The 25014-nt window shown below is 40.4% G+C and overlaps 1 protein-coding gene across 1 annotated transcript in view; it reads left to right on the forward strand.

The window, feature by feature from the left end:
- The window catches only part of LOC142501160 (cGMP-dependent protein kinase 2-like), a 78722-nt gene that overhangs the window by 15312 nt on the left and 38396 nt on the right, over nucleotides 1-25014 (forward strand). Inside the window, exons 2-6 of the mRNA XM_075610619.1 lie at nucleotides 5524-6155; nucleotides 17248-17414; nucleotides 19021-19134; nucleotides 19881-19986; nucleotides 21688-21751. Coding sequence (XP_075466734.1) covers nucleotides 5692-6155; nucleotides 17248-17414; nucleotides 19021-19134; nucleotides 19881-19986; nucleotides 21688-21751 — 915 coding nt within the window. The 5' untranslated portion in view covers nucleotides 5524-5691. The remainder of the gene's footprint in view (nucleotides 1-5523; nucleotides 6156-17247; nucleotides 17415-19020; nucleotides 19135-19880; nucleotides 19987-21687; nucleotides 21752-25014) is intronic.

Genomic DNA, 25014 nt, shown 5'->3' on the forward strand with positions numbered 1-25014 from the left:
TGAATCTCAGAGGCTGAAATTAAAGGGGGGTTTAGCACCAACAGGCCCCTAGCTTCAATCCTATGCTAAAAAATAAATTGCCCAACAAATCACCCGCTTGAACTGCGGATTTCATTCTGCTAATAATATAAACATACTTTTTAGGGTTTATGCCAAGTAGAACTGGGCGGATGAGTTTGACATATTTTCCCCATTTTTTGGGGTGCATCTTTTAAATCCATACCAATTACATCTGTATGCCTAACACAGTCCATGTTATATCTGACGCTGATAGCGCCCGTTGGGAAATGTCAAGTTCATACATGGGAGCACCGAAGCACAAGTGAAAATTATATTTCCGTGAGCCAATCATGTGCCAAAAAAGCCGTTTGCAACGCTTAGCAGATAGGCTCCACATGTCTCTTTTAGGTCAGTGCGATCAAATTAGCCTTTCATAAGCTTTACTGGTAGGCATTACCAGTTATGGGAAAATGAAATGATGAAAAAAAATAATTGACATTGATTTTCTGTGGATTATGAAATTAATTTGAGAATGTGGCTGTAAAGGTGTCTGGCTACAGGCAAGGCCACTGGAATATTAATACCCAATAATGTTCTGCCTCTCTGGTAGGCTATCTGACATTTTCATCTACAGCTGGCTGAGTGCCTTGAAAGCATTTCTTGATCTCATTGCAGGCTTGAGCTTCCCACGCATGCAGTAGTTTCACGATATGGGGAAAAATCTCTACGACTCCTAATCTTCTTTATCCCAATGCAATGCTGGCGTGTGTGTGTATGTATGTGTATATGTGTATATGTATATATATATATATATATATATATATATATATATATATATATATATATATATATATATATACATATATACACACACACACATACACATAAACACATCTATATATTATAGATAGATCATTGGGGATGCCTTTATTTAGCAGTAGATTTACATGGGACGATGATGATGATGATGAGGATGAGGATGATGATGATGATATATATATATATAGATACTATGTGTAAGTATGTATGTATGTATGTACAGATATATATTTTTTATATATAGTACAGAATAAATGAGTACTTCAGTATTAGGTGATACCATATTTATTTGGACTAACAATTGATATCATACAGTAGGGCAAGCTTTCGAGAGTTTTCCTCTCTTCCTCAGGTCAACAATACTGATTTACAAAGGATTCTATGCCTAAAACAGAGATTAGGAAAGGAGAAAAATACAGGGATGTAGATAAGGTAGGGTGAGAAAGGGATATTTGAAGACACTGGAAAGGTAATAGGTACAGCATGCTAGGGGGAGTTAGGAATGGATAGGAACATTGGCAGAGAGGCAGGCAGGATCATTACAAATAATTATGATAGTGTGTGATATCCACATTAAGTCCTCTTGTTTTGGTGTCAATGAGTCTTATCATTCTGAGTTCAAATTTTTTCTGTTCTTGCGTGCATTTAACCCTTGAGGATTTAGATTTTTAAATCATTTTTGGAAAGCTCTGGTAGTGAGAAGTGGTATACCACTGGTGAGCAGTATCTTCCTTCTTCATGGTGTTGTATAGAGTGTCTGTGCATATTCATTCTGCCTTGGGTTTCCCTAATGTACTAGTAGCATCCTTGGTCACATTTGTTACAGTGAATCATATATACCACATTTCTGGATGTGCAGCTGTATGATCCTTTAACATTGAATATTTCATGGTTGTGACTGGCTGTGGGATCTTGGGTTGCATGGTTTTGTTCCATTATCAGTCTCTTTAAGTTTGTTATGAAGTTTTCTGTTGATTAATTTCTGTTTGAGGTTTGGTGGTTGCCAGAATGCAAGAATGGGAGGTTTGCGAAGATTTCTTTTAATGTCACATTCTGTGCCAGCATGGGTTGCAGATCTTTGATTATTTTTCATATTCCCTCTAGGGTAGGGTTGTATGTGACCACTAGTGTTATGAGTATGCATATGTGTATATATATATATATATATACATATATATATATATATATATATATATATATATATATATATATATATATATATATATATATATGAAAAGAAGAGAAAAAACAGGCGCACACCTAGTGCATTAATGTAATAAAAATTGTATTCAAGGAACATAAAATCGAACAAATGCCCACTCACAAAAGTACTGCAATTAAAAGCATATATGAGATTGGCTCTCATGTGCCAGTAACACGGTCCTCTCAGTCCGGCTCGAGGCAGCGGCGTCCTCACGTGACCCTCCTTCGTATAGCCGGAAACAGAGTTGCTCCTATTCGGTGCTCGGCGAGAAGGGTCCCTCCGGAAACCAGTGCTTGGAAATCCTCTGTATTGATGTCGGGGCCGTGTGAGACACACAGGAGCTTAATTCTCACGTCCGATAGCGGCAAAGTTCATGGGCAAATGGCGGCAACAATCAAACCACGCCCTACGCGTTTCGTCATCGATGATGACTTCATCAGGGGAACCCACTAAACGCCCCTTCACGATATTTATAGGGATGATATTTGCACAAATTGACTAATTAATTATACACATAGATATTCAATTTAACATTATGTCTAACAGTTATACAATATTGTGAGGACCCCACTGAGTTACCAGAGCAGCAATCCAGATTTGGAACACAAATGAATATGAGTAGAACTAATTAGAATCACATAGCAATAGTAAATTATTCTCAAGTACATAATCAACCTTTAATTACATAAACCATAGATATAATAAATTAAAAGAAGAAAAAATAGTAAAAATGAATAATAGAGAATGAATAATAAAAAATGTATAATAAAAAATGTATATATACCAAATATATTAATAATGATGGTAATAACCAACCTGTTCAATATATATATTGGACTCAAATTACTATACCAAGGACTAAACGACAACAATTGTAAATTTAAAACTAGCGCTTTGACTCTGAGTTGATTGAGATTTTTATTTATTTTTATTTTTATTTCTATTATTATTGAGATTTTCAGGATCTGGAGAAGAAGAACTTATGTATATCTAAATAGATATTGTAACAATATATTTCAAACAATACTAATTATTAATTGTCACAACACCTACACTTCGATATTTTCAGTCCGATAATAGAAACAGGAAATGACCCAAAAATGGGCTAATAAACTTTCCCTGGTAGCCTTCACAGCACATACATTCAACATGCCAAATATAACATAATAGAACATTAATATGAGTACCAGGCTTGTCGATTCTGGTGGGGAGCCAGAGGAGCTGCACCAGATGGATTTGAAGCAGGGACAGAAAGAGAACATGGTGTGCCAGAACATATAGGATATGTGATTAAATATTGTGTATAATAACTACATAAACCTAACTATATAATATGTGAGAATATATGAAAAAATGTGAAAAAATGAAAATGAAAATAGTGATATAATTGTAATGTGACCTATGTGTGTGAGTGTTATATTTAATATATATATATTTTTAATGTTTATTTTTTATATATTTTTTAATTCATTATTATTAAATAGTATTGATATATATATTTGGAATTAACTTATATTACTTTTGAGATCAGAGGTTTTTATCATTGTGTATCAGCCACTATCACACCGCCCCACTAAACGCACTCATGGTTAGTTATATTAGTTCTTTAATCTATTAGCTTTGGTCAGGATATAATAGAGGCGCTACTTCATTGCTGTTTGTTTTTGATAGGTATATATATATATATATATATATATATATATATATATATATATATATTTTTTTTTTTACAAACATTGTTAATGAGGTTGAAAAAAAGACATGTCCATTAAGTTCACGATAAATTTAGTCGACTAAGATACTCATCCTGTATTTCTATTAATCAGAGGAAGGCAAACAATAAACCCCATTGAAACATTATCCAATTATGTCTCATTAGGGGGGGAATTAATGCCTTCCTGACTTCAGTAATGGTAATGAGATTTCTCCCTGGATCAATATCCCTCCTACTGTATGTTTAATTTATTTGGTATATCCTTGTATATGCCTATATTTATATTTCATTCTTAACTGAGCAGCGGCTATTTTATATGGAAGTTGCAAGGAATGGAAATGTAACGTATTGAAACTTTTTCCTGGAAAATATACAATTACAGGAGGATTTCACAGTGAAGAAAGCACTCCAATTAAAAAAAGAAAAATATCTTTCATTTTGCCTTTTCATCCTAAACACTGTCTCCTGTGTTTGTCTTGTTCCATAAGTGTACAGGCGCAGGGCAAGGTATAGAACTATAAATTCAAAATGAAAAGTACATGGAGTTAAGAATTCCTACAGCAAGAGAATCATAAGATCTCTGAAAGAGAACAAATGTCCTTGTTTGCTATATTTTTCATTCGTTGAATGAGTGCTGTTTTTTTCACTAATATTGCATTAGTTTTTCTGCATGGATCTTTTAGAAATCGTGTGCTAAATGTTCAACGCTGTTAAAGTGTGTGAGAATGACTTTTCAACAAGCTAATCTTGATAGATTAGAAGAGTGAGATTCCATTGGCAATAAATAGGTAGTTCAACACACCAACGTATCAGTGCATTTGGTTTCAACCGCCGTTAAGTAACTGTCTTACTTATTTTGCGTCTCCCCGGCAACACTAAATGAAAGCATATCAGCTACTTATATTTATCTGTTTGTAATTATAATGCCATCATTAATCAGGCAAACAAAGGACACAGCAAAAAGACCATCTGGCCTTATCTTTTAGCTAAAAGCCACTAGATAAAGATTGTGAAAACTAGAGGTACTGTATGTAAAATGTTGGCTGATGTTGGCCCAGCAGGCAAAATGGGCCTATTTGTTTGGCCAACAAACATCTCAAAAATCGTCCAGCTTCTGTTAGCCTTTTACTGTATATACTGCCATTGTTGGTCAATTCTGGTAATAAATTGCCAAAATTCAGAGCAATGTGAACTTTCGCAAACATTTTCTGAAAACGGCAAATGTAACCTTTTCAGTTCCGCTGGTCCTTTGGCAGAAGGGTGCCTTTTTTTTAGAGGTCATGTGATCGCTTCAGCGATGGTCACATAACCGTCCCCACTCCTGGCTTAAGTAAGCAGAAGTAGAGAGGGCTCCACTTATGATTCAAAAGGGGCCAGCGCTCCTTAAGAGAGGTCAGATACTATTCAGCTCAAAACATTTGGAAATCACTCTTCTGGATTTCAGCATCCTGTATTATAAAACTTAAATGTGGTGGCCCTACCTCATGGGGACCCCTTGGTTCCAGCCGGTAAAAACATTTAAAAAAAAAAATAAAGCAGTTAAGATTGCCGCTTTAAGAAAACAAATGCACATTTATAGTAAAAAAAGACAACAACAAAAACATCCAAAGTATTTGTTTACAATAACAATGTTACAAGTTTAATACATTTAAAAATACTTGTACTTGTACTTTTTTAAAGGTGTCAATCAGCTTTCAGATGAGAAACGTTTAAATGGATGCAGAACGAATGCAAAATGTTTATTTCTGTAAACAATAATGTTTTGCCTCTTTTATATCCTCTATAGGAAATTAATGGGTTTCAAAGCAGACAAACAACAATGAACCCTACAGACACTGGAACCTGAAAGAATGCCCACAGTTGAAAATCCTTTTTGTGAGTCTTAATATCAGATCATGAAAGGAATGTACAAATAAAAACATTCGCTGAGGGAAGCGTCATTCTTGGCTTTGTAATGTACAACCAGAACAGTATGGGAAATGGAACTATCAGAGCCCCAAGAGGGGAGGACAGTTGTCTCTCTTCCAGGAGACGAGAACATTCCTCCGGGGCCTTCAGTAAACTGCAGGAGACTGTGCTACTTCTGGAAGAGGAACTGCGAAAGAGATGGAAAGAGCTTCAAGAAAAGGATGAAAAAATCAGTGAGCTTGAGAAGGAATTAGAGATAAAGGTCATTCAGATAGATAAGTTACAAGATGCCATTGGGTACAATAACATCGAGCTGTCCCCGAAGGGCAGTCAGAAGAAGAAGCTGCTGAGTGTGATAAACCAAGGACCTGCTCAATCCAATGACAAGGCTACAGAGGTCCATAGACGTCAAAAAGCAAAGGAAGGTGTCTCAGCAGAGCCAACCTCACGCAATTACTACAGTCCCTCTTCTCAGAAACCCGACGTCACCTGCATCCGTAAAGATTCCAGGTGAGACCACAAGGAAAACTGGCGCCCAACTTTCAACAGAGCAGCACCAAAGTTATTGGACTGGGTCGTGGTGCTGAAATCGATAACACACAAGTATAAGGGCCCATGTATATCAAGGCAACAGTGATCCAATTCTGAAACAAAAAAACTGCTCTATATGTTTAAAAGAAAAAAATCTAATTGAAATCAAAAGGATTCTTTTTTTTTACACATCTGGGGCAATGTTGTTGCGCCAGAATTGTACCACTTTTGCCTCTACACATTTTGCTTTTGTAAATATGCCTCTATATATCTAAAATATATACATGAAAAACATGGCTTGTAAGGACAGAAATGAAACATGACATACATTTTACTATAGACTGTCAGCTATCACAACAATTAATATTTTAACTTAAAGACGATGAAGTAATAGCTGTGAGAGATATGGGAAATCTTCTAAGCGCTTTATGAACTGCGTGAAATTGAGTCTTTCTTTTGCTCGAAAAAATTTGCAAGTAGTTTTTGCCGAAATTCTAGAAAGAGAAAAGTTTTGCAAGGGTTTTTTCATTTTGCCAAAATTTGAGAGAAGAAAAATCTTGCAAGCATTTTTTTGGCTTTGGCAACGTTCGAGAGAGATCGAGAGAGTGAGAGTCAGATTCCTGTTTAGCAGAGGACACTGACTTATATACCTCCTAGAACAGTGTTTTTCAACCAGGGTTCCTAGGAATCCTTGGGTTACCCGGGCATCCCTAAAGGGTTCCCTGTAATTTTCAGTTCATTTTAAAATTGTAGCAAATACAGAAGAATTTAAAATGCATGGGGTTCCTCAGAATGTCACATAGGGTTCCTTAACCAAAAGAACGTTGGAAACCACCGTCTTTAACATGTGAAGAGATACAATGCACATGACAAATAAAATAATTTACATATGCAAACAAGAGCAATTAAATATGCAAATTTGCTTCTTTCCCAGAAACCCCAGGTATCTCTCCACGTGTTGTAGAGGAGTGTTTTGGGAGTTATATAAGTCAATGTGTACTCTGCTCAACAGGTCTGTCACTCATCTCTCTCACTGTTGCTAAATTGTGAAGATTTGTGTAGCAGGCAAATTATTTTTTAGCTCTACTGTATAAAGCTTGGAGAAATATCTTGAAAAATGGCAAAAAATCAATTTGAAAAAACTTGCTAAAATGTTTGCAAACACAGTTGTTATTGTTTTACACATCTCTAGCAGCTGCAAAGGAGGGCATTCAAAATTAATTTGTGTAGGTTCTTTAAGACAGGCCATGTGTAGTTATAGAAGTCTGCATGATATATTAAAGGTCTAAAAATAACCGGTATTTTCATAGTGTAACTAATGAGAGAGAGGGAGCAGGGGGTATGATACCTTTTATTCGACCACAAGTACTTAATACGTTACAAGCTTTCGAACCTCTCAGGGTCCTTCATCGGGTTCCGTGAGAGGTTTTCGAAAGCTTGTAACATATCAACTACTTGTTGGTCCAATGAAAGGTATCCTACCCCCTCCTCCCTTTCCCTCCTTTATTACGACATGGAAGAAAGGGCCAACACGGCTACCCTGCCCCCCCCCCCCCTTTATTTAAATAGGAATTAAGGAACCATTCTTAGAAGGCTATACGTTGTTTATATTTGAGGTCAGAAATGTTCTGCTCTGTATTCATTGGGTGATAAATATATGAAAAATAAATATCATAAATAAATAAATATGTTTCTCCACATGGGGGATGTACCAAATGATTTTCTAAAGACACACTCTAATGTGCCATTCCATATTCTTAGGCGGTATATATCATTGTTAGCCATTGGAATATTTCCAACAGGAGTTTCCCTTTAAATTCTTTGGAATCATCACATGATGCAGAATACTGTGAGCTTCTGGTCCTCTATAGCTTATACCCATAGTTGGGAAAATATCACCCTCATGAAAGTCAAACAATTAGACTTCATGCTAAAAGGTTACAGTGCCATTGAACATTTTTTATATGAAGTTAATGACTATCTTCCAAAATGTCATCCAGTCAAGCTCCCACGAGGAAGCCGTTTGGAAATATTCCAGTGGCTAACAACGATATTTACCGCCTAAGAATATGGAATAGTACATTAGAGTGTGTCTTAAGAAATCATTGGGTACATCCCCCATGTGGAGAAACATCCAAGATTATTTTCTCTGCCTTCTTGAAGTTGACTGTTGAGAAAATGATATTCATGGTGATATTTATTTTTCACTGCTGGGGATGACAACAAAGAATTGGAACTACATTTGCTGCAGAGAAATATGTTGCAGGCCCACCCAGGGCCACCGCCCGATATCCCGGGGCCCAGGACTACACAAAATAACCACCCTCCCCTCAATCACACACACAATAACCCCCTCCCCTCAATCACACACACAATAACCCCCTCCCCTCAATCACACACACAATAACTCCCTCCCCTCAATCACACACACAATAACCCCCTCCCCCAATCACACACACAATAACCCCTCCCCTCAATCACACACACAATAACCCCCTCCCCTCAATCACACACACAATAACCCCCTCCCCTCAATCACACACACAATAACCCCCTCCCCTCAATCACACACACAATAACCCCCTCCCCTCAATCACACACACAATAACTCCCTCACCTCAATCACACGCACAATAACCTCTTCCCCTCAATCACACACACAATAACCCCCTCCCCTCAATCACACACACAATAACCCCCTCCCCTCAATCACACACACAATAACCCCCTCCCCTCAATCACACACACAATAACCCCCTCCCCTCAATCACACACACAATAACCCCCTCCCCTCAATCACACACAAAATAACCCCCTCCCCTCAATCACACACAATAACCCCCCTCCCCTCAATCACACACACAATAACCCCCCTCCCCTCAATCACACACACAATAACCCCCTCCCCTCAATCACACACACAATAACCCCCTCCCCTCAATCACAACCCACAATAACCCCCCTCCCCTCAATCACACACACAATAACCCCCCTCCCCTCAATCACACACACAATAACCCCCCTCCCCTCAATCACACACAATAACACCCTCCCCTCAATCACACACACAATAACTCCCTCCCCTCAATCACACACATAACCCCCTCCCCTCAATCACACACACAATAACCCCCTCCCCTCAATCACACACACAATAACCCCCTCCCCAATCACACACACAATAACCCCTCCCCTCAATCACACACACAATAACCCCCTCCCCTCAATCACACAAAAAATAACCCCCTCCCCCAATCACACAAACAATAACCCCTCCCCTCAATCACACACAATAACCCCAATCCCCTCAATCACACGCACAATAACCCCCTCCCCTCAATCACACACACAATAACCCCCTCCCCTCAATCACACACACAATAACCCCCTCCCCTCAATCACACACACAATAACCCCCTCCCCTCAATCACACACACAATAACCCCCTCCCCTCAATCACACACACAATAACCCCCTCCCCTCAATCACACACACAATAACCCCCTCCCCTCAATCACACACACAATAACCCCCCTCCCCACAATCACACACAAAATAACCCCCTCCCCTCAATCACACAAACAATAACCCCTCCCCTCAATCACACACACAATAACCCCCTCCCCTCAATCACACAAACAATAACCCCTCCCCTCAATCACACACACAATAACCCCCTCCCCTCAATCACACACACAATAACCCCCTCCCCTCAATCACACACACAATAACCCCCTCCCCTCAATCACACACACAATAACCCCCTCCCCTCAATCACACAAACAATAAACCCCTCCCCTCAATCACACACACAATAACACCCTCCCCAATCACTCACACAATAACCCCCTCCCCTCAATCACACACAATAACCCCTCCCCTCAATCATACACACAATAACCCCCTCCCTCAATCACACACACAATAACCCCCTCCCCTCAATCACACACACAATAACCCCCCTCCCCTCAATCACACACACAATAACCTCCTCCCCTCAATCACACACACAATAACCCCTCCCCTCAATCACACACACAATAACCCCCTCCCCTCAATCACACACACAATAACCCCCTCCCCTCAATCACACACACAATAACCCCCTCTCCAATCACACACATAACCCCCTCCCCTCAATCACACACACAATAGCCCCTCCCCTAAATCACACACAATAATCCCCCTCCCCTCAATCACACACACAATAACCCCCTCCCCTCAATCACACACACAATAACCCCCCTCCCCTCAATCACACACACAATAACCCCCTCCCCTCAATCACACACACAAAAACACCCTCCCCAATCACACACACAAAAGCCCCTCCCCTCAATCACACACAATAACCCCCCTCCCCTCAATCACACACACAATAACCTCCTCCCCTCAATCACACACACAATAACCCCCTCCCCTCAATCACACACAAAATAACCCCCTCCCCTCAATCATTACACCCAATAACCTCCTTCCCCTCAATAACAAACACACACACAACAAACCTCCTTCCCTCAATCTCACACACAACAAACCCCCCTCAAACACACACATAATAACCCCCCTCCCCTCAATCACACACACACAATATCCCACCCCCATTAACAAACAAAAAAAACACACACCTACCCTGGGGTGGGGGAGCCTCCAATGCAGAGCGAATGCGGAAGTTGGGCACGATTTCTGGCCCTGCCCAACGTCCAGCGCCAGGCCCCCCACAGCCACCTGCCCGGGACAGTGGTCCCCGCTCTCCCCCCCTGTCGGCGACCCTGCACCCACCCTATGGGTTACTACTATATTAACATAGATAACAGTTTAATGCTCTTTCAATGGAAAAACCTAATTCTTATACCATAAAGGAGCCATAACCGGGGGAATTGACAAGAAAACAGTTCCGGTGCCTTTTTTTGGGGGAGATCGACAATTCACTTCATATAGTAATTTCAAAACGTATTAGGAGCACGGCTGGGTGCTGAGGGGATAATGCTATCTTCCATTTTTCTTTATTTGAAGATGAATTATGTATTGTGTACATTCATTTTTCTTTCCTTGGAGTTCTGACACCGTTTTCCCTACAAAAATACCCCTGAATATGATGATGGAGGTTCTAAAAGAATCAGATGCTTTTCCTACTAATTTGTATTAGGAGACAGGTAGCCATATTATAATGAGGACAGCGTTCAGACATCTCCGAATAAAATTGTGCAGCAAGTGGCATTTACATAAGACGCATGGAAATACACAAGGCCTTTCATTCATAGCGTAATTGTTTAGTGTAGATACATTGTTGGAGCCTTCTGGGGAGAGTAGAGACATTTAACACACTGAATTGCACAGGTGAAGAGGGGCACACTCACGTTCAGTGTGGACAACAGCAGGCTGTCACTGGCCTCAATGAGGCAAAGGAAATAATACGTTGTGTGGATTATATACCAGATTGTAGGAAAAAGGAGTTTGGCTACAAGTTAACTGTGATTTGTTAATGCCATACTCTCAATATAGCATCTCGAATAGGGATCCTTTTCAATGAAATGTAATCCCTCAACATTATAAAATCCTATACAGCCTTTGCTGCAGATTAAATCAAACAGGGTTTTTTTGGGAAAGTCTCCCAGCTGCAAAACTCCCTTTTTTTCAGAGGGATCGAGCAAATAAAAGAGGTGGTGGAGTATGTTTATATGTTAAACCAGATTTAAGTCCTATTATAAGGGAAGTTGTATATGAAGGGAATGATGAAATTGTAGAGACCTTGTGATAAAAATTAGCAGTGGAGGTAAAACTACGAAGAAAATGTTTGCAGGGATATGCTCTGTCAGGGGTGCACAAACTAGGGGGCACAGGATTTTCTAGGGGGGGCACGGCGGTTGCAAAGGCCCCGTGCTGTTCCCCAAGGCATTTAAATTAAATGCCAGGGGAGACATCAGGCCTCTGCAACTTCTTTTACCTGCTCTCAGCCGGCCCTTCAGCGACGCGTCGCCACGACAACACGGCATCAAATGACGCCGCGGGGTCAAATGGCACGCGTTGCCATGGCAACGTAATGTCACACGATGTCACGACATCTTATGATGCTGCCGAAGCCCGGGAGCAGACAGGGAGGGGGCGTGAGCAGGGGGGGAGCGCAGACAGGGGGACGCAAACTGAGAATTTTGCGCACCCCTGCTATAGCCCACCAAATATATGTTATAGTGAGGAAAGCAAAATACTTTTGCAAAATGAGAAGAAAGCAAAACTAGGTCATGTTTGCATAATGGGTGATTTTAATTATCTAGACATGGACTGGAGCAATGAAATTCGCATTAAAACTAACGGAAACAGGTTTTGGGGGTCATAAAAGACATGCCCCAAATTATCGGGGTACCAACCAGGAGAGGGGCATTACTAGATTTGGTAATATGAAACAATGTAGAAGTAATAACAAATATTCAAGCCAGGGAACATTTGGGTAACAGTAAAATATCAAAAACCATATTATACAGATTCAGCAAAGACTACATTTTAGAAAGGCAGATTTAATAAACTGAGAAAGAATCTACAAGGAATAAATTAGGATGACATTTTTGTAGGACAAAATGTGGAAGATAAATGGGCAGTCTTTAAAACATTGTTACATAAGTACGCTTATAACCTAGGGTAATAAATATACAATGAAGCAGAAGAATCAGACTGCTCTCCAATAATAAAGTCCCAAAGAAATGAAACGGCAGGTGCAAAGAGGTATATAATATACGAGATGCAGATTTGAACTCAAGAAGGGTCAAAGAAAACCCCACAGACAATGCGCTCAATGCCTATATAATAAGTACAGTGACAACAGTGGCCCATCAATAATGACCTCCTTATAGGTTAATCAAATAGCCAATAGGGGATCAGAAAAATAGAACCAAAAAGAATAACATTTTATTTGCATCAACACTATTTACAATAGTAATTAAAATGTTATTTATTATTAAAATTCCCCATAGTGGAGATAATGGTAGAGAAACCAAGGGATATAATGTAATCTATCCTATAGTGAAAATACTGATTGAGTGTTCCCTATATCTGCAGTCAACTATTGGTATGAGTGATTTCAAGCATCAGGAATTACCAAAATAGTAAATTGGCCATGCATTCAAACCACTACCACGGTCAGTGAAAAAGTCACCCTACTGCCACAGCTGGAATGATCAACAATTATATAAAGTACTGTTGTATCAAACAGGTGTAACTGTAGTAAGTGGTAGGCTAATAATACACGTAGTAGAAATGTAGCAATGTTTGTATCAAAGATGTAACATAGAGTTCTATTCCTTTTTTAGAGAGTCAGACACATGCGGTTAGGCTAGTGATACATTGTAACGCATTCTCCCCACTTGGGTTCGCCAAACCCTTTTTTCCCAAAATTGAAAATGAAAAAAGGATTGCAATAGAAAATAAAATCACCCCTAAAAAGTTATTTAAGTACCTTAACAACAAAAATATTAGAAAAGAGAATATGGGACCTTTTCATTGTGAGGTGGGCAGGCAAATTATTGGAGATAAGGAAAAAGCAGATTATTACATCCATTTTTTGCCTCTGTATTTACCAGGGAGAAGTCAATTGCAAAATGAGTGCAACAGGGGGAAGTCACAGCCTCTATATTGTGACAAACGCCCCTCTTTTGTAGCGCTGACGTTTGTCTGGGTTCTTCCCGACACAGTCTTCTAGGGTTATTTATACAAAAAACAGGATCATGCAAAGTATTACATTGCTTAACTCAGGCTTCTGCCTGCTTTATTTTCATCCCAGTAAGGGACTGCAGCTTTAACATGTGTAGGTTAGAGGCACTCAGATATTTTCATTCAGCGGTTTACTCATATCAGTGTTATAACATTTCACACAGTGTCACTTTTAAGAAATAAAAACCAAATCATATAAAGAAATCCTATCCCTTTCAGGGATCTAACTACACATCAGAATCAGCCTCTAACTGCGGCTGGGCCAACTAACCTGGTTCCCCAGCTTAAAACAATGCCCTCTCATTTAGGGTCACTAGATACAGCACAGTCTTTTAGCAACAGCCATAAACATTTGTTTTGTCTTATCTGTTCGTGGTGGGAACACGGTCCCAAGTGTCCAGGCAAATCCTCTGGTACTGTGATACTTGGAGGGGCCGTCCACCCCGAACTGGATTCTGGGGAGCAGCGATACCCCCAGCCTCCAGGCTCTAAGGAGAGAGACTGAAATGCAAACCTCTCTGTTCTAAATACCTGTGCAAGTGATTAGAAGAGCAGGTGAGGGAGAACTAGACCCATTGTAATCTGTGGTCTGGATTTTCCATCCAGCAGTCTGAGTTAATGTGAAGCTGTGGAATGGATCATTTTTAACTATTCCTGCACTTTCTGACCTAAAACGGGGCAGAAAGCTGCCTAACATCTTTGGACTATGTCACAATATTAACAAACAATTGGTTAACGGAGGAAGAAATGGATAGGTGGCTCGATAAAATTAAAGTAAATAAAGCTCCTGGCCCCGATGGCAAGGGTTCTTAAGGAACTAAGTTCAGTAATAGCCAAACTATTACATTGAATATTCACGGACTCCATTTTCACAGGCACAGGGCCTCAAGATTGACATAAAGCAGACTTTGTGCCTATATTTAAAAAGGGAACTAGATCACAAGCGGGGAATTACAGACCTGTAAGCCTGACATCAACAGTGGGGAAGCTACTTGATCGTTTAGTAGGGGATAATATTCAGGAATACCTAAAAAAAAACAACATTATTAGTAATAGCTGGATTTATGAAGGATAGTTGTGCCAAACTAACCTTATTTGTTTCTTTGAGGAGGTAAGTAGGAATTTAGACCACGGTAATGCAGTTGATGTGGTCTACTTAGATTTTGCAAAGGCTTTTGATACGGTTTCACACGAGGTTGGTGTACAAAATAAAGAAAATTGGACTCAGTAAAAACATATGCACCTGGATTGAAAACTGGTTGAAGGATACCCCCAACTGCCCAAATGCATAAAAAAGAACACTCCAGCCCACCCCACCCCAAATACATATAAAAGAAGCCCCACCCCCCAAATACATATAAAATAACCCACCTCCCAAATACATATAAAAGAACACACCACCCCACCCTCTCCCCGAATACATATAAAAGAACACCCCACCCTCTCCCCCAAATACATATAAAAGAACCCCCCCACCAAATACATTTATCAACCTTAGGGATGGTCAGGCCGGCCCCAGTGGCTGAGGGGGGGGGGGGGCCCGGCCGGCGCTGCAAATTGGGCTCGACCTCTGGCAGGGCCTGGCTGCTGGTCCTCTCCCTGCTGGGCCCCAGCTCTCCCCCAGCAGCGGGCCTCCCCCACTCTGTCACAGGCCGAGCTGTGAGCGCACGCCGGGCCTCCCTCTCATGCCGGTGCGCGCTGGAAGCCAAGCCCAGCTTGCTTCTGGCACGCATCAATGTCAGAGAGGCCCAGCCCGTGCCAGCATCAGAAGCTCGCTGTGGGACAGAGTGAAGGAGGCCCACAGCTAGGGGAGAGCCGGAGCCTGGCAGCGAGAGGACTGCCAGCCAAGCCGGGCTAGTGGTCAAGCACAACTTTCAGGGCCAGATGGGCCCCCCCACAGCCACTGGGCACGGGACACCTGTCCCGGCTCTCCCCCCTCTAGGCAGCCCTGAGAATCGGTACTGGGACCCCTGCTTTTTAACTTGTTTACTAATGACCTTGAGGTTGGCATAGAGAGCAAAGCCTCCATCTTTGCTGATGACACTAAATTGTGTAAGGTAGTAGAATCAGAGCAGGATGTAATTTCTCCCCAGAAGGACTTGGATAGACTGGAATCTTGGGCAGGTAAATGACAGATGGGTTTAATACAGATAAATGTAAGGTTTATGTTTTCCCCTTATGATACATCATTGGATAATGTTTCACTGGGGTTTTTGTTTGCCTTCCTCTGGATCAATATACTTAAAATACAAATATAGGATGAGTATGTGTCATCTAAATTTGACATAGGTTGAACTTGATGGACATACTGTACAGGCATACTCGGGTTTAAGGAAACTCACTTTAAGTACACTCACGTGTAAGGACATAATCGCCCAATAGGCAAACGGCATCTCACGCATGCGCCTGTCTGCACGTCCTGAACAGCAATACCAGCTCCCTACCTATACCTAAGCAGTGCGCAAGCGGGGAGACTATAGAGCCTGTTAAAAGTGCATTATTTACATCAGTTATGCACGTATATGACGATTGCAGTACAGTACATGCATCGATAAGTGGAAAAAAGGTAGTGCTTCACTTTAAGTACATTTTCGCTTTACGTACATGCTCCGGTCCCATTGCGTACGTTAATGCGGGGTATGCCTGAATGTCTTTTTTCAACCACATCTACTATATAACTACAGTATGTAACACTGGTGTTAAAAAAAACAGCAATACATTTCTGAAATAAAAATTCTCATTGTTTTGTTGGGGATATATTTTGTCCTTCCAAAGACTTTGATAAATACTATACAGGCAGTCCTCGGTTATCCAAAGGAATCCGTTCTGGAAGTAGCGTTGGAGAGTGAAACCGTTGTAAAGTGAGTCCCATGTTAATCAGTGGCAGTGAGCGTTGGATAACGCATTCCGGCGTTGAAAAACGTCCCATAGAATTGCATAGTAAAGCATTGGATGTGCCATTCATTGTAAGTGAAACATTGGATAGCGAGGACTACCTGTATAGCCCTAAGGTCCCGGAACATACATGTCATAAAAATTCCAGATCATACTATGCACAGACATGTACAGCATGTTTAGTTATTGATAAAATCAAGAATGGCTAAGTAAGCTCAGAGAATTGATTTAACTGCTAAGTAAGGGGAATCTGTTTGCTGCAATGCAAGGTTATAGGCGTATTTGAATCTGTTGTTTGATAACATTTTGGTTCCTCTTGCTCAGTGTAAAATGACATTCCAATCTATAACACTTTGGATCATTGCATTTGTCTGGTTGGAAATGTTCATAGATTAGCACATAGACTCCAGATGTGGATGAAAATAAGTGTGTGCAAGAGCACTTGAAATCATTGATGTCCTTTTTATCCCAGCGCCAAGAAGCTAATCACCAGTGCCATCATGAGCAATGACTTCCTGAGGCAGCTGGAGGCTTCCCATGTTCGATGTATGGTGGACTGCATGTATGAGAGGGCATACAGCCAATCCCAGCTTGTCATTCAGGAAGGAGCAGCAGGAAACCATCTGTACGTTTTGGCTGGTAAGTCATATCTACATAAACACATATGAGCACATATTGTTTTTTATTCTGTGCCATACATGGGAGACCAAATCATTCCCATACTCAACAGACATAACAATACAGTACATACAGAGAATGGACACTTCACTCAAAACTAGACTGTAAGCTCCTCGGGGCAGGGACTCCTCTTCCTTAATGTTACTTCTATGTCTATAGCACTTATTCCCATGATCTGTTATTTATATTATCTATTATTTATTTGATTACCACGTGTATTACTACTGTGAAGTGCTATGTACATTAATGGCGCTATATAAATAAAGACATACAATACAATACAATACAAAACATTCATTTTCTCAGTTTTATACTGTAAATGACCATAAGTGAATATGCAACCAGTCATAAATAGTAAGGAATCTATGCAATACATATGTTACAAGTTGAGCTAAGCTGCTGGTTATTATTTTAACCCCCCCCCCCCCCCCCTTCCAAAAAGTAAAATTGCAAATAAAATGAAAGACAGAAATGCTGTATAAAGCGCAAAAAAAGCTTTTGGAAAAAGCCATACTCAGAATATATGTTATTTAAACATTATGAGGGATAATGCACGGAATGTATCTACGAAAAAAAATCCTATTCCTACACACTTTTTCTTTGATACATTGTTACATGTTTTTTGCCCCAGAATTCCACCACTTTTGCCTTGAGACAAAGCCCTTATAATGGATTCAACCTTTATCGTGCATGGCAGAGGTCTTTTTGACATCAGGGTTTTGCTCATTTTCTAGTCCGGGAGAGGCCAACTCCAGTCCTCAAGGGCCACCAACAGGTCATGTTTTAAGGATATCCCTGCTTCAGCACAATAGGTTCAATTGATTGTCACCTGTGCTGAAGCAGGGACATCCCTGATACCTGGACTGTTGATGGCCCTTGAGGACTGGTGTTAGCCACCCCTGCTCTAGAGGGCAATTGGGTTCAGCAGTGACCCCGATCGAAACTAAAGTGAAGTGCAGTTCACTTCCGTTGGCGTGATCCGGAAGTGCGCTCATCCATGTCATTGCTACAGATTGCTAGCGAATCACCGGGGTGCCGGTGGCATATAAGGGTTAACAAGCGTAACAAATCTTGATGGTGGTTTGAGGTTTTGATTCCCTTATAACATGATACCTTTCCTGTATTCATGCGTCAGTAACTACAGTATATTTATACGTTTGGCCTAGAAAATGCTGTACACACTCCCAGTCTCTCATAAGAGATTAATAATAATAAAATCTTGGAAGTATTTCCATATGAAGTTCTGCTACCCACAGGATGTATTAGCACAGGGGTGGCCAACTCCAGTCCTCAAGGGCCACTAACAGGTCAGGGTTTCCGGATATCCCAGCTTCAGCACAGTTGGGTTAATCAGTGGCTCAGCCATTGATTGAGCCACCTGTGCTGAAGCAGGGATATCCTGAAACTCTGACATGTTGGTGGCCCTTGAGGACTAGAGTTAGCAGTAGCCCTGTATTAGCAGATTTAGTGGTGACAGTGAAGAGAGGTCCTGAGCAAAACCTAGTATGTGTAAATACCCTTTAGTTGGGAATATATGCCGATTAATGTGATTATTTGATTCCTACAGAGGGCTTGCTTGATGTTATTCAGAACAGCAGGCTACTTGGGCAGATGCATCCTGGGACTGCATTCGGAGAACTGGCAATTCTGTATAACTGCAAGAGAACAGCCACTGTGAAAGGTATGAGTCATTATTACAGGTCTTGCAGCAATACATCACCCACTGGTAAAAAATAAACAAACTAAACATGAAGATTTTTGTTTGCTTGTTTTGTGTGTGAGAATGCAGCATACATTGAATCCATTCTACGTGACAGGTGTAAGGCACTTGGACATCAGAGACAGTACAGGTGTGATAGTGCTAAACAAAAAAGGCAAAATGCTACATTGCACAGCAAATTCACACAAACTGTCCAATTCTTTGAAAATAATGCCTGAGATATATACTGTATATATTCTGGACATCTAAGTGAGCGTATCACTTGTGACACTTTTTGGCTCCCTGCCGCCAAAAGGCATTGACCTGCGAAGAGACATTGGGGGTTATTCATTCAACTGCAAAAGTGCCTGGCAGGGTGCTATAATGTGGAAACGGCCCTTGAAGTCAATAGTAGTTTTGGCGCAACAGTGCCCTGATCGGCACTATCGCAGTTTAATGAATAACCACCATTGAGTTACTTGCTGTACTTAAGAATGTTTTATAAATGCTAAAGATTAGAAGTATACCATACTGTGGCCCATGTTAACTAAATGGTGCTATAAGCCTTGCCATGACTGGGCCTTAAGGTGAATGCATGTTGATTGAATGGTACTTATGGCATGCTAAGACTTAGCAATGTTTAGCAAACCTAGCCCTGTATGGCTGTCACCAGCAACGTTTAATACATACTGTACGCCTTAATGAACGCCCCTGTGTTTGTGCTGTAGCTGTGACGGACTCAAAGATTTGGGTTCTGGACCGGCAGGTTTTCCAGAACATTATGATGAGTTCAGGGCAGGCCCAGCATCAAGAATACTTCAGCTTCCTCCGCAGGTAAATTTCTGCATGTACTGTGAGAACATTGAGCCCTGCATGTGTACAGAAGAAAGTGTGTCCTTAGGCTGATCATTTGTGTCTTTCCAGAGGTGGAAAGTTCATGTACCCGATGTGGTCCTTAGGAAGTGTAAGGTGGAAAGTTCATGTACTCGATGTGGTCCTTAGGAAGTGTAAGGTGGAAAGTTCATGTACTCGATGTGGTCCTTAGGAAGTGTAAGGTGGAAAGTTTATGTACTCGATGTGGGCCTTAGGAAGTGTAAGGTGGAAAGTTCATGTACTCGATGTGGGCCATAGGAAGTGTAGGGTTGAAAGTTCATGTACTCAATGTGGTCCTTAGGAAGTGTAAGGTGGAAAGTTCATGTACTCGATGTGGGCCTTAGGAAGTGTAAGGTGGAAAGTTCATGTACTCGATGTGGGCCTTAGAAAGTGTAAGGTGGAAAGTTCATGTACTCGATGTGGTCCTTAGGAAGTGTAGGATGGAAAGTTCATGTTCTCGATGTGGGCCGTAGGGAGTGTAAGGTGGAAAGTTCATGTACTCGATGTGGTCCTTAGGAAGTGTAGGGTGGAAAGTTTATGTACTCGATGTGGTCCTTAGGAAGTGTAGGATGGAAAGTTCATGTACTCGATGTGGGCCTTAGGAAGTGTAGATTTGTTGCAGGACGTGATACCTTTTATTTAACCTATGATATATAGCGGTATTACCATAAAGAGATCCTTTTGAACAAAACAGGTACTAAAAAAGGAACACATGTCTGAGTTTAAATAGATCAAAAACCATCATTAAAAACCTCTCGCAGTGTACAGTCTGGTCTAGGACATTTGGTCGCTGCCGGTGTTTTGCCGTCACTCACCTCACCGCAGGGACATCTCTCTGCCGGCTGTTTTGCCACCAAGGTAAGCCCCAAACCCTAAAAACCCTTACCCTATAAAACCCTGATCTTAACCCCTTGGTAGGGGTTAGGAGGGGGTAATAAAACTACCCCCTACCCTAAAAAAAACCCTTACCCTAAGCCCCCTTAGCTTAAAAGCCTTACCCTAAAACCCCCTTACCCTATGCCCTTACCCTAAAAACCCTACCCTTTGCATAGGATTGATTAAAATCCCATATGATGCACCTTTCTGTCATCTTGCTTTGTCTGCTTGAGTCCTTCCCTAGCGGCATTTACACTTATGCAGTAAAGAGTGAAATCCATGAGAAGATGTTAATGACATGAGGAGTTGTTAAAGTTGATAAGATCAGACACAGGGTAGTCATTTAATTATGGCTACAGAGCTGCAGAGCTAAGCAGTTCTTGGCTGCAGAACTGTGCTAGAAGTGTGCAGCGATTGTGTGCTTAAATTTATTTAAGCCGTTTAATTTACTCATTGAAGACAATTTCAAGGCACTGAACCAAAAAAAAGTGCAGGAAAAAGCGGTGCTGATTTTTATGTATCTGGGACGATGGGAGTCTGTCTATATTACAGTTAAAGAATGATGTGCCACCGCGATACCCACCAGTCTCTTTCATTCAGCTGCCTCGACTCTCAGGAAATCGTTGAGCAGTGTGGGCAATAGCAGATAGAGGGAATAAGAGTGGGAGATAATCTATATTGGCAGAGACAAGAAGCAGGAAATGAACAGAAATGACTAACTGTGCTGTCAAATTGTATCTGAAATGCTTTTTTAGAGGAATATAACTATTTTTTCATTTTTTTTAGTGTTTCTCTATTAAAAGACTTGCCCGAAGAGAAACTAGCCAAGATAGTAGACTGCCTGGAAGTTGTACGTATTTACTTACTGTGAATTTAAATGGGCTGTTGTTTTCAACTTGTGCTTTCTTTATTGCTGTGTGATTGTATGAATATGTTCCATATGGGAGGTCACTTTGTCAGAGGTGCAATATTATTGAAAGATAAATTATTGCTTGTGACACAGTCTACACAATGCCCAATTAAAGTAATATTATTTGTGTAGAATGCTGGAAATGTACATAGCTCTAGCCATAATAAAACAGTACAGGGACAATTAATCCTTGCCACAAACAGCTTATAATATTACATTTTGGTACCAGAAACTTGAACAAAGATATGACGGTGCATACATGACAGTGCAGTGCCAATAGTTTTATCACACAGACCAAGATCAAAAAAAGCACGTCTCTTGATTGAGCCCTGGTCTCCAGCATGGTCAGTGCATCCACCACAAAAGCAGTCACTTGAAACCATGTATCCCAATCAGAGCTTCTGATTTATAAATAACAGGTACAGCTCAACCCCATTATAACGCGATCTGTTACAACGCGAATCCGCTTATAACGCGATGTAATTCTTTGGACCCCAAGCACAGCATTATAAGGGGGTTGAGTTGTATTTTGTTCTTGGTTCATTACTTGATATTAAATCAGATGACCCAAACTGATGAGAGCCACACATGTAGGTTATTAACTGTTCCCAAAATTCATGTACAAGCCAGAATACAATGTCTGAATTTAAAATGAGGTACACTATACACAATTAAGAATATAATGTAATGTGAACATGTTTAACCAATTAAACAGAATTAGATAATAAAACATCACGTTTTACACTGTTTAATTGTATAGTGGGTGACAAATTGTAATGTTCCTTGTGCTTGGGTATTTAGATGGTGGGTCTAGATTTAGGTCCAGATTAGACCACATTGCCTGGGTGCAATACAAGGCTCTAGGTGCAGATCCTCTTCTTCCTTTCTCTGCTGCACAACTTTCAACTGGACTGGAAAAGGTGGGGAAGCCATGTACTCAATGGCCTAGAACTTATAACACAAAGTGAACAAGTAGTTGAGTAGCCTTGACATGGGCAAACCTGGGAGAATGGGCAGCATTTGAAGGAAGTAATATTTTTATCCACTATTTGTGATTGGGCCTCCGTTTATCTGCCACTGTCTGAAAGTCATTAGGTATTGGCCATGGACACAATATTACCCCATACTCTTTGTGTGCTGTAGAAAATAATGTCATTGACATTCTAGGTGGTGTGGAATGTGGAAGTGGTGTTCTGCTGACATTGTATTACAGCAGCAAACTTCTCATCAAGAATAAAGAGAGCAATTACAATTTGGTAGCTGGTGAGAGCACTGTTGCCTGACTAATTGTTTGTCCCTCACTGAGCAAATGACTCATTCTCCATCAGACACTTGCAAATAATTCAGTAAATGGCTCGCTGATCTGAATATTTTATAGTAATAGTGTTGTATGCTCAAGGCTGGACAAGTATATGTACTTCATGTAAGTACAGTGCTATTATTTTACAGCAGTGCGGTATTGGAAAAAGTACTTAACGCAAAGGTATTAATTACTGCAACTTAGAACAGCAGTTTATCATTCACTTACCCCACATAATAAATAGGATACAATGTAATATAAACAATGCTGACTGTGATTGTACTATTTCCAACACGCCATATATTGTTGTACGTGACGAAAGATTCCCCACAAACATTGTAGGCTCGTCAGAAGTGCACATACAATATGAAAATAAATTAAACCTTATAAAGTATGAAAGAGGTTCTTTTGAAAAAATTGACTCTCTTGTACGTATATTTTTAATTATACAGCGCCACACAGCTGTACTTAGTGCTTTACATGAGAGACAATACACCGCTACATAGTAGATGAGGTTAAAAAAAGACATGCGTCCATCAAGTTCAACCTATGCTAATTGTAGACAACAGATACTTTATCCTATATCTATACTTATTGATCCAGAGGATGGCAACCCCTCCCTCCTCCCCCCAGTGTTATATCATCCAATGATATCTCATAAGGGAAAAAATAAATTCTGTCCTGACTCCAAAAATTGGCAATCAGATCACTCCCTGGATCAACATCCTTCCCATGTTTACTTATTTGGTATATCCCTGTATACCTTTCCTTTCTAAAATGATGTTCAACCTTTTTTTGAACAAATCTATTGTATCTGCCATCACAGTCTCCATGGGTAATGAATTCATTGTAACTGCCCTTACTGTAAAGAACCCTTTCCTTTTGTTGCTGGTGAAATCTCCTTTCATGCAACCTTAAGGAATGACCCCAAGTCCTTTGTACTGTCCTTGGGATAAATTGTTCTTTTGACAACTCCTTGTACTGTCCCTAAATATATTTGTATATAATTATCATTTCCCCTCTTAGACGACTCTTTTCTAATGTAAATAAATCTAATTTAGCAAGCTTCTCCTCATAAATTAGATTGTCCATCCCCTTTATTAATTTGCTGGCTCTTATCTATACTTGCCTGTTTATTCTTGCTTCCCAAATGCATAAACTTACATTTATCTGTATTACATCTCATCTGCCATTTACCTGCCCAAGTTTCCAGTCTCTCCAAGTCATCTGGAAAGAGATTACATCCTGCTCTGATTCTACTACCTTACAAAATTTAGTATCATCAGCAAAGATGGAGACTTTGCTCTCGATCCCAACCTCAAGGTCGTTTGTCTGTCTGTCTGTCCTTCAACCAGTTTTCAATCCAGGTGCATATATTTTTACTGAGTCCAATTTGCTTTATTTTGTACACCAACATCTTGTGTGGAACCGTATCAAAAGCCCTTGCAAAATCTAAGTAGACTACATCAATTGCATTACCTTTGTCTAATTTCCTACTTACCTCCTCAAAGAAACAAATAAGGTTAGTTTGGCATGATCTATCCTTCATATATCCATACTGACTATTACTACTAATTTTGTTTTCCATTAGGTATTCCTGTATATTATCACGTATTAAACCTTCAAGTAGTTTCCCCACTATTGAAGTCAGGCTTACAGGTCTGTAATTCCCCGCTTGTGATCTAGCTCCCTTTTTAAATATTGGCACCACATCTGCTTTACGCCAATCTTGTGGTACTGAACCTGTGGAAATGGAGTCCTTGAATATCAAATGTAATGGTTTGGCTATTACTGAACTTAACTCCTTGAGAACTCTTAGATGTATGCCATCGGGCCAGGTGTCTTATTTACTTAAATTTTATCAAGCCGCCTATGAACTTCTCCCTCAGTATAGTACAGGGAA

This window comes from Ascaphus truei, chromosome 8, assembly GCF_040206685.1.
Source record: "Ascaphus truei isolate aAscTru1 chromosome 8, aAscTru1.hap1, whole genome shotgun sequence".
NCBI lineage: Eukaryota > Metazoa > Chordata > Amphibia > Anura > Ascaphidae > Ascaphus > Ascaphus truei.